Below are 11,610 nucleotides of genomic sequence, written 5' to 3' on the forward strand. Positions count from 1 at the left end.
CGCGTTGCCGCTCTCCAACGCCTCATACATTTCAAATTGTCGCCATCCAATTACGCGGGTCGCGTTTTTCACTAAACGAAGGTTGCGGTACAAAAAACCGAATTTAATCTCGCTAATAAACATGCTAACAAGAAGTCGGGTCACCTGTTGCTTGCCGCGAGACGATCGTCTAGCCATCCAATCATAAGCCAGCGTCCGCCCTACGCCACTTCTCATTGGCCAATTTAATTTAAGGGGGGGCAAACGCGAGGGGGGGAATAAACCGAGGCCGCGACACAAACCGTGGCACAAGCGAGAAAAGCGGCGCATTGAGCTTTCGGGAGCTTTTCACCGGCGCGGCATTTTTCAATCACGACGACTTGTGTTATTATTGTTTTTAACAATAAAATTAACATAAAAAAATATTTTACTTCTATAACTCGCTGAATACTAACTGAATTTAATCGAGAAATAATGTATGGACAAAAGTGTATCTAGAATTTAAAATTTAAAAGCAAAGTATTATATACCAGTGAACTATGTCTCTCGGCAAGCAGCCCGCTGAGCACATCAAGCGGCCCATGAACGCGTTCATGGTGTGGTCGCGCGGCCAGCGCAGGAAGATGGCGCAAGACAACCCTAAGATGCACAACTCAGAGATCTCGAAACGTCTCGGCGCCGAGTGGAAACTGCTTACGGAGATGGAGAAACGACCCTTCATTGACGAAGCAAAGAGGTTAAGGTGAGCTGATATCATTTAACCATTATATCTGTAAAGATGTTTATTTAATAAAATAACCTTATAAAATTCTCTTTATAATGATGGTTTTATCCAGTAAAAAAAATCTTTTCATTAATAAAAGAAAATAATCGTACATTTGATGTGACCACACGTCGGAAAAAACTTAAACAGTCTATGTCATTTATTATTAAAAACAAATGCGTAACAAAAAGTCATGCGTAATTAAACAAGACCAATAATTAATCTGTTAAATATACAGTAGAGTTATATATTTACATACAAAATGGTGATGAAATCTGTTGCATTTTACACATTCCGAAATAAAGAGCGTAAAATTAAATTAGTAATTATCTCTTAAATATATCTTTTCAAGTTAAACTTTCCTGTTACAAATATACGTAGAACTAATTATAATATAAAAGATAGTAAGTTATTTTTTTAAGGTTATTAATAACATCTTTTTACATCGCGATCCTTGAGATATAGTAACTCATAGACATAAAAGGAAGCGTAGAAAATTACATTATCTTATATCTTTAAATGAGCAATTCTTGTGTATATATATATATATATATATATATATTATAATTGGAATCTCAGAATCGGCTCCAACGATTTTCATAAGATTTAGTATATAGGGGGTTTCGGGGGCAATAAATCGATCTAGCTAGGAATCGTTTTTAGAAAATGTCATTTTATTCGTGTTTTATCGATAATCAACTTAAACATAAACTTAACTTTTTCTATATATTTCTTTATAGAAAAATATTATTCACATTTCATGATTTTATTAGTAATTCGTACTTAAATATAATATAATATAATTTTCAAAAAACGCAATTTAAAAAAAAAATACCGAGCAAAGCTCGGTCATCCGGGTAATAAATATATTATAAAACGAAAACTTTATATTCAGTAAGAAGTAAAGCATTTAATTTGAAGAAATTTGAAGTTACTGTGGTCCATAAAGCTATGGTCTAATGTGCGATCACAAGTTTTAAATAATAATTTTCTCTTATAATTATAAATCGAATGATTTCTATAAACCTTTTCGGAGCCTGACTTAGAATCAAACAGAAAAACTTCACCGTCATCCTCATAACATTTGTGAGCAATAGTAATCAACTTAAACATAAACTTAACTTTTTCTATATATTTCTTTATAGAAAAATATTATTCACATTTCATGATTTTATTAGTAATTCGTACTTAAATATAATATAATATAATTTTCAAAAAACGCAATTTAAAAAAAAAATACCGAGCAAAGCTCGGTCATCCGGGTAATAAATATATTATAAAACGAAAACTTTATATTCAGTAAGAAGTAAAGCATTTAATTTGAAGAAATTTGAAGTTACTGTGGTCCATAAAGCTATGGTCTAATGTGCGATCACAAGTTTTAAATAATAATTTTCTCTTATAATTATAAATCGAATGATTTCTATAAACCTTTTCGGAGCCTGACTTAGAATCAAACAGAAAAACTTCACCGTCATCCTCATAACATTTGTGAGCAATAGTAAAAGGGTTTAATTGTTTGTTTTAATAGTTTTAAATACAAAAACAAGCAAATTATTCAATCATATTAAACTAGTTAAAGTCATTCCCCACACACCTAGAGTAGATTTGATAAAATTGATAGTAAAAAGAACCATACAAAGAACAACTTAAAATAAACCCCACGGGATGATAACAAGATTAAACAATAAGTATTTGAATTAAGAAACAAACAATCCATCCAGCCAGCGACGTCTACCACAGACTAAAACAAACACGACACGAAAACAACGTATTTAATCTGTGATACACATCTTATTATCTTTTTAATTCCGTATCACATGTAAACAGAGGCTGACAAAACAGCCAACACACCTGTAAGTTATCACTGTGAGAGACAAAAAGGTTTTATTTGAGCTAGCATTGCACCAGGCGGCCATAAATGAACAGTGGTACGATTGTACCGCAAATAAATGCCCGGATGTTTGACACGTTAACAACGGTCTGATAATATTTTTTTTAATTAGTTGGATGCCGTATGTTGACTGCAAAAAATATAAACTACATAGTTCTAACATTTAAATAATTTTAAGCCACACGATGTCTGATTTACATTAACCCAGTAAAACGGGACAGCATCGTTGGCCTGGCATGGACGGTATGGGCTCACTGGCGCCAGGTAGTACTCACACTATTCCAGTTGTATGTCAGCGCTGATTTTGAGCGCTACTGCCTTACTGTACTGGTATAATGTAAATCAGGTATGATTACACTACTGAGAGGAATATAACTAGACCCAGATAATGCTTGTTTTACGGTACTTTATACTTACAAAATGTATAATATTAATAATTTTTAATATAATAGTAGATCAGTCTCGGGGAACAATTAAAAGGGATTTAGTAATTAAGAGATTTATAAGATGAAAGTGTGTGAATTATTTTATTAGATGTGATATATAATGCCACAGTTATAAAGATTAAGATTATTAATTGGTAAAAAACAAATAAATAAAGTGAAAATTACCAGAATCCGTAGGAATCTCATAAAAATGATTGATCCACGAAGTTAAAAACGTTGGTTAATAAAGGAACAGGATTAAAAATTAAATTAAATTAGATTCAAAGTGTTTTTTTTTGTTTAAAAACCGATGAAACGCATAAAAAAGACATCAGAAACAAACATAATGCATAAACCCGTCCCCTAATTCCCACTAATCACGATCCTCGGAGCAAATCGCAACTTAACAAATCAATTTAATCTGTGAGAACACCGCCGGCGCTGGAGTGGGACAATTATCTATTATTCATAGTAATATCTTGCATTGTTAGGGGCGAGCGCGTTATCGGGGTGGAGCAGGGCTATAAAAACCAGCTTATGCGTTCGGTCTAGCTCTTTGTAAAGGCTGGCCGCGTCGGGGAAGCGAATTTGTTTGTTTGCGAACTGACTCCAAGTTTGATGCTCAAATCGGTTTTTGAATGAGATTCTTAATTGGTTATTTGTTTTATACTATTAAAAGTGCATATTTTATATTCGACTTTTCGTATTTAACTTTAGTCACCACGTCGTTTTGATTTTAATAATGTTGCAACTAGTAAACTTATAAAGTGGTCTACCTTTTTCCTTTTTTTCATTTGAAGAGTATTTTTCCTTTTTATTTTTATCTTTGGATGTCGCCAGCTACAAGCTTTAGTAAAGTTAGTAACACTAGTAGTAGTAATGTAAGGCACCACGAGCGGCTCGCTATCGGTCACCACAATGCTCGGAGACGCGCCTCTATTTGTGTTCCTATTTAATTTTTATCGTCGACTATTTGATAGCTGCATACAATCGAAAACGGCTGGCCACACAACGCCATAGATAATAAAGGCTAAGATAACGAAATTATATTATTTGTCTTAAAGAAAATTATTCCGGTGTAGTTTTATTAAATTAAAACTGTAATAACCGTATTAAAAATGTTTTTTTTTAATTAGTTTTTACTGTTGTAAATTTGACCAGCCTCTTTTATGGTCGCCTGGTTTAAGTCGCGGCTCCAGCCCATTCTAAGATGTATTAACTTACGTTGACTGGAATTAAGACACCCACCCGTGTTCAAATAATTTGAACAACACTATATCGTACTAAGTTATCAACACTTTAATACCTACTTCATCGCTTAATGCACTTAAAAATGGATCTTGATAGACGTACGTTTTTTCCTTTCGAGGTACGGAACCCTAAACATATAAAACAAGGAACGGAATAAGGCAATAAATCATATAAATCCAACACAGTCATAATATTGACCATCAAAAGGAACAATTTCAATATTATAAACGAAATAAAGCGTCGCCTCATATCGATATCGATGTTTGTCCAACTCGATTAACTCGGACGAAGATACGCCAAAAAGTGTCCGATAAAAAATAGATAGGATTTTTCTTGGGCGAGATATTTTGTTATTTTCCTTGCGCTTATCGTGTTTATTTGGCTCGCAAACACAGTAATGAAGGAATTGATAGTGCGCCGGTCGACGACCCCTGACTTTTTTTCAGAAGACGTTCGTAGAATCGATACGTGTTTGCATTCGATATTGTATCGAATGAATGGAGCAAAAAATTGATATTAGATAAAGTGGAATAAGACATGTTTGATATTGGATTTATATTGTACAGAATATAAATTCATGTTAAACATTTTTAAAGTTTCTAACAAGTCATGTATGATTTTTTAACCTCACTTTAATTTAGATTAAATTTTTGGCATTATGCATAATGCTTTTGTATAATATTTTTCATGAGATTTTACATTTTTTTTTCTTTTTTTATTGAGTAGAGAAACTGATATAAAAAAACAAATGCCGGCCAATAACATCCTCCACAAACTGTAAGTAGTTATATAGGAATATTAAATGTACTCTGATGTGAATGAAGTCAGATCTGCAACTAATACTCAAATAAAAAATCAGACAATTTTAATATTTTTTTATATAATTAAGTATTAAAATAATTCTTATTTCAAATAAGATTTCTATATTGTTTTATAATTTGTGTTAATTTGTACATAATTAATACAAATGGTTTAATTTCAAACATTTTTATTTAACTACGGAAATCCCAACGGTTTTATAATGAAAAAAAAAAACAAACAAACAAAAGACTATCACATATAACAGTACAAGCATCCATTCATTTAGTGTTATGTTAAGAAATATGATTTTTTTTTTCGTTTTATAAGCTAGCGCTTGACCACGATCCCACCTGGTGAAGTGGAGATTTGGTCAAAAGATGGTACGCGCTAGCTTAGTAAGTGCCTATTCACTCTACTTTTGAAGGTCCCAATATCATATTTGGACGGAAAAACAGAAGCTGGCAACTTGTTCCAATCCTTTGCGGTGCGCACAAGGAAGGAAGGAAATTAGTCATTGTATATGTATTATGAAAACAGTAAAATTAATAACATTGTTATTTCAATCGCTAAGTTAAAATCAATTAACTCTATTAGCATTATAATGATATAAAATCAAACTGTTCGCTTTATTATCAGCCAGTCTAATCACACGGAAAATACAATGCAAATAAATACATTGTACAAACAGTGCTCGTAACCTCAGCATTCGGCACTCGAACTATCGTCCGCCCTCCGTCCACTCGAATAATTACAATCGACTCGCTGACAATCGCGCGATTCTATCACAAAGCTCGCATAATCGTGCGCTGTGTCGCCGCGCTGCACAACACTATAGATCTCATGTAAAGATACCGCCGGCCGAATTTAAACCTTATGTCAGATGAATATAGTTCATTATATATTGTGATTGAATCGTACATAGTGAAGGGTATAGAATAACAGTCGATTGTGATTCGGACAATGCAATAATCCGTGCATTGTTGAAACGACATTGTTGTTTTAAGGGCGGCGCGCGCTCGCGACAATTGTGCGCTTTATTGCATAAATAATAATGTTACTATGGTCGGTGGCCGGTGGCATTTCATTGTCAGTTATTTTGACTTATCTTTGGTTTATGACACTAAAATCCTTCTATAAAACATATCATATAAAAAGAGGGGTTAAAGATAAGTTTCATACAGTGACTTTGTTTTCAGAAATCAACGGTTATAGCATTTGCGGACACTAATTATGCGATTGGAAACCGTCAAACAGTAAAACTAATGCCTTTTGACAGATAATCTACTAAAAACCGCATTTGCACGTCTTCTAATTAGCTAGAACTGTTAGTAATTTTATTTATTCCCGCAGAGCACTACATATGAAAGAGCATCCTGACTACAAATACCGGCCACGGAGGAAACCCAAGGCGCTGGTGAAGAAGGAACCGAAGTTCGGCTTCGGCATCAGCGGTCTTATGGCGCCGGTGCCGCGGCTCTTGCCTCCCTCCCTGCCGCACCCTGTGCCGCAACTTCCCGTACCCCACCACCTGCTGCCCGACAAACCCGACCTCGGCAGGGCGCTGTTTCCGCCACTACCCTATCCTTTCTATCCCTTTGCGAAGTTACCCTCGGATGATGGGAAGTTGGCTGCTGAGCTGGCGCATTTACAGGTACACTATATAAAAACCTAAAAACTAAAAAAAAATAGAGGATCATATGATAGGTATATAACTATCCAACCAAGACTAAGTGTAACATGGTTTGTGACTGTGTGGGACTGGTCTTTGGCCAAGTTGCGTAAATAAGCTCGTGCCCTATTATTAACTTTTGACTAATGTTAATTTAAAGGCATTCTTAACACCATATTCAAACAGTCTTTTATCCGCAGGCACTATACGGTGGCGCGCTGTACAGTAGCGCTTTCTACAGCAACGCCCTCTCCCCCTGCGGCTGTCCCCCGAGGAGGTCGCCCTCCCCTCCCCCGGACGTCAAGCGCCCCGTCGCCTACGTACTCATGAAGAGCGACGAGGAACCGCCCCAGCATGTTATATGAAGGCCAGTGCCGCTCCCGGCCCGGCCCCTGCCGCACTGGGAGCGTCCCTCCACTTCCATGCAGGAGAGAGACAGCCCTGACAGTGTATAAGGTGAGAAAATTGAGACATCGATTTTCCTCAGGACATTAGTGGTGTACTCAAGGGAAGAGACAACCCTAATCGTATGAGAAAACCAAGCAATTCTCGTGAGATTGACAGCCCTGGTAGTGTAAAACTGTTGAAGACATTAGTGGTGAAAAACTTTAGTTCTTACATGGGGGGATTAAAAAGGCCCGACAGTGTGGGATAGGACTGAACTGTTTGTGTTGTTGACAAGTCCGACTAACATTTTTTGTGAAATGGTCCTTAATTGTGGTTGTCGCTGTTGAATCTATTGACAATATCATTGGTATTTGACAGTGGAAGTATCAAGTGTTAATTACTTTAGTGTAAAGTTTTATGACGTAGCCGATCCGAAGTGTTCTTCCAATGGGATATGTGTAATCATAGCTAAGCATTTAAGTTTTTATTAAACTCGTATAGAATATCGATGTTATATTTTGAATTAGTAAGTGGAAATAAACTATAGATTGATTTTAAATGGCTAAAACTATAGTAGTGCCAATTTATTAAGATCTTATTTGACATCCATCCTTTAGCTTTTAGCCATAATTTAGTTTCATATTGAAGAGACCTGCTTAAAACATTGATTAAAGCAAATCAATTCGATTTCAAACACATATGATTTGAATTCAGTTTTTTGTAACATCCCCAGTGTTTTAAAATTAAAAGGGTTCTATGACGCAACATTGTAACGGCGTTCAATACTTCTTATGTATAATACAATAAAATATGTAATTTGAAAAAGGTGATTGTACAGTTCTAAATTCAAAAAATAAATAATATTTTATCCCGCCGTTACAAGGTTAGGTTATTGAATTATGATGTAGCGTCAAATAAAATCTATTAAATTGGCCCCGCAATAGTGTGTTTATTGCGCTTCAAAATACTCTGTAAAAGTTTGTCATATTTCGTTGTTTTAGTATAATAATAATCGTGTTTATTATTTCATCTGACATTTTATTTCATATTAATAATAATATAAAATATGGCAACTAAAAATATCCTCGTTATGAATTACGTTCTTTTTGTTTATTACTTTTTGTTACTTTTATATTTTTTTTATGATGATTTAAGATTTTAATTTGTTTTTTATCTCTCACGATATAGTTTGATTAAGAATTTAACATATCATATAGTTATAATTAACTTAATATTGAATCTATCAAACTTAAGCAATCAATTCAAAGTAATTTTATGACACAGTGCTTAATACTTGGCACCTTTTACAATATTTTACAGGCCTCGATCGATTAAGCTCTATACACACCTCCCACTGAGGGTGTGTAGGATTTTTACTGTAAGTAAAACTGTACAGTTCTCAATTTTGCCTACACACGTAAGTTATAACTGAACAATTGAACTGTACAGTAAGTTAAAACTGTTCGGTTTAGTTAACACTGTGCAGTTAACACTGAAGATGTATCGGGCTTTATTCTTCCAAGAAAATTTTAAATGTAATATGAAACAAAAAACAGTTTATGATAGTTTTTTTTAACATTCCAGTTGCTCAACCGAATAGTTAAATAATATATTAATCTCTCATCAACCATTATTAAACCTCGATTATCCAAATAATTGTATAACCGTGAGTTTTCACTGCAAATATTCTGTTAAAAAAAAGATAACTATATGTTATCTGTATGTTTCACAGTGGAAACTCATGATAACATGCTGCAGATTATAGCGTATTGTAAATAATTATTAGGCAAAACATTTTGTAAAAAATATTATTAATATTGTTAATGTAAGGAAAACAAACTCTGTTTTAATATGTTCGATTGATTTTGTTGTCTTTAGAAAAGAATCTAGTTTGTAAAAATTATAAAGTTGTTTTAAATGGGGCATTTTTTTATTTCTGTTTAATTTAATTTGTGTAAATATTATTTTCTGTTCATCATCATCATGATCAGCTCGCTATACGTCCCCACCGAGGGGCTCGGAGCCTACCCTAAGTTAAGGGTGATTAGGCAATAGTCAACCACGCTGCCCAAGTGCGGGTTGGTTGACTTCACAAACATCTTTGAATTTCTTCTCAGATATGTGCAGGTTGCATCACGATGTTTTCCTTCACCGTAAGAACGTCGGATAAATGTACATATGTAAATCGGAAATGGAAAAACACATTGGTACATGGCGGGATTCGAACCCAGGACCTGCAGATTGCAAGTCAAGTGCTTGACCACTGAGCCACCGACGCTCTATTTCCTGTTCACAAAATGTTAATAATAAAATAAAAGTGCAACGGTATTTTTTATTTCATTAATTCGATAAATATCAGTTAATCAAAGAGAAAAATATTCTTTTGTTATGATTAATTTTGAAAAACATTTATGTTATAAAATAATTACGTATTAGTTATTGTTTTGTTCAAATTGCATATAATTATTTACTATGTGCTCCCACCGACTGTATGATAGGGCTGTAATGAAAAATGTTTAAATAGCAATTGTTAGATCCTAGTTTGTTTGTTGTTATAATTTTATATCAATTTGTTTTACATCAATTTAAATAATAATAAGGAAATGTATAATAAATTTAATAAATTTAAGTTTTTGTATCAGGGTTTTTTGAGTTGGAAATAAAAAGACTACGCTACAAGTAAATTTTAAAGAAAATTTCTTTGTGTTTTATTAATTACCAATTGAATTAATTTTACTAAATGCTAAGCGCAGGGAAAAAACTACGTAATGTAGTTGTAGAAGTTTCTTACCGTTGGTTTCTAACACCAAATTCTCTGTATAAAACATACCGGCCATTTTGATCTTAAAAACCCACGGTAAATATTATTCTGTCAAGACTAAACTTACTGAGAGTCTATACAAAAGATGATCAATATTAAAAATAAAGTCAAAATAAGTAATAATAGTGTAAAAACAGCAAAGATAATCGAAATAGACATGTGTTCGTTGTTCGTCAGTGGAGTGGCACTCGAGGCGCCGGCCGCGCGGCAACATCTTTAAAAACAACGAGGGAGAGAAATTAATCCGGAACGCACTCGATTATCGACGAATAAACACTCGCACCAATGAACAATGAAGAGACACGCACATGTTCAAATATAAACCAACGAAGCGACTGCCATCAAGATTAACTTTTTTTAATAAAATCATAAGATTCTATCAACATCTTTCTTACTAATATTATAAATGCGAATATTTAGATGGACAGATGGATGTTTGTTTGAAGGTATCTCCAAAACGTGTGCACAGTTCTTGCTGAAATTTAGTATAGATGTAGAACATAGTCTGGAAGAACACATAGGCTACTTTTTTTTAAATTACAAACGAAATGAGTCGCGAGTGACAGCTAGCAATGTATACTTTACATTGAAGAACTAATCTTAAATGATTACATCGTAGTATCTTCCTTCTTCTTTGTGCTTTGTTGAGTTAACAAAATATCTCTGACTACTCAGCTCAGTTTTGTATCAACTTCAACCATGTTCAAAGTCAAAGACAACCAATGTAGAAAACATAAACATATCTGTCATAATTTAGGTTAGAAAAAGGCGAACTACGGGATGTTGCAAAGTTAAAAATACCTCTATCCCCTCTATTTTGAATCCGTAGCTCTTCCCTACTAAAGATAAATAAATACCCCTTCCTTAAAAATAATCGTGTATTTACGACGTGGTTAATAAAATTAGTTACAGCTTTGCCGATCATTTTTTATTTGGGCTCTATAAAAAAACAATAACACAGAGTTAGGTCCGCAATCGCCCGCGTTTACAGATTAGATGAGCCACTGCGATGACGTAGGGGGCCGATACTGGGGTTTTTACCATCTAATAGGGTAACAATAATGTCTGGACATTTATAGACCCAATCTGACTTAAGCGATAGATACTTTTTCATTTATTAAGAGTAATTAGAAGTGATTAAAAACACACGTATACCATAAACTAAACACACAATGGACCATTGTTTATAATAATTTTTAATATGTTAATAATATAATTAAAATAAATAAGAAAAATGTCGCTCAACGTAGATGCCGTGTCGTGTAAGCTTTTCACTTACTGAGACTTTTATCCTCAAATGATGGTCACCGCAGTCTAACCCCATAAATAAACACCCTTTAGCAACTAATTGTTGAGGCGGTGAGCGATCGCGTTTCAGTGAGACATTCCGCAAATTTTGCAGCGATCCTCTGTTATCTTTATCTCTCAATAGAAGACCATAACTTTATATTATTAAAGACGTAGAAAAATACAGTGATATTTTAAGGAAATGTAAGCCGTAACTTTTCTACTATTAAAGTCTTGATTACCAACTACGTAAACGTATTTTGAATAACTTGGGTAAAGTTAAAGTTAACTTTAATTAATAATTATATAATTCTCATTGCAACTTAAGAAAGG

At 33.9% G+C, this 11,610-nt stretch overlaps 1 protein-coding gene across 1 annotated transcript; it reads left to right on the forward strand.

Annotated features, from left to right (window-relative positions):
• The first annotated feature begins 224 nt into the window (after nucleotides 1–224).
• Nucleotides 225–8,199, forward strand: LOC106125872 (transcription factor Sox-14). Its single transcript, XM_013323282.1, has 3 exons — nucleotides 225–721; nucleotides 6,464–6,764; nucleotides 6,983–8,199. The coding sequence occupies exons 1-3, from the start codon at nucleotides 519–521 to the stop codon at nucleotides 7,145–7,147; spliced, it is 669 nt and encodes a 222-aa protein (XP_013178736.1). The 5' UTR covers nucleotides 225–518; the 3' UTR covers nucleotides 7,148–8,199.
• Nucleotides 8,200–11,610: the final 3,411 nt, after the last annotated feature.

Source organism: Papilio xuthus, unplaced genomic scaffold, assembly GCF_000836235.2.
Source record: "Papilio xuthus unplaced genomic scaffold, Pxut_1.1 DF825752.1, whole genome shotgun sequence".
Lineage (NCBI taxonomy): Eukaryota > Metazoa > Arthropoda > Insecta > Lepidoptera > Papilionidae > Papilio > Papilio xuthus.

Bases quoted from the DNA above. Each gene is read 5' to 3' on its own strand.
- LOC106125872 (XM_013323282.1), top strand. From the start codon at position 519: ATGTCTCTCGGCAAGCAGCCCGCTGAGCACATCAAGCGGCCCATGAAC. The intron at 722-6,463 runs GTGAGCTGATAT...TTATTCCCGCAG, and splicing joins GACGAAGCAAAGAGGTTAAG to AGCACTACATATGAAAGAGC. The intron at 6,765-6,982 runs GTACACTATATA...TTTTATCCGCAG, and splicing joins CTGAGCTGGCGCATTTACAG to GCACTATACGGTGGCGCGCT.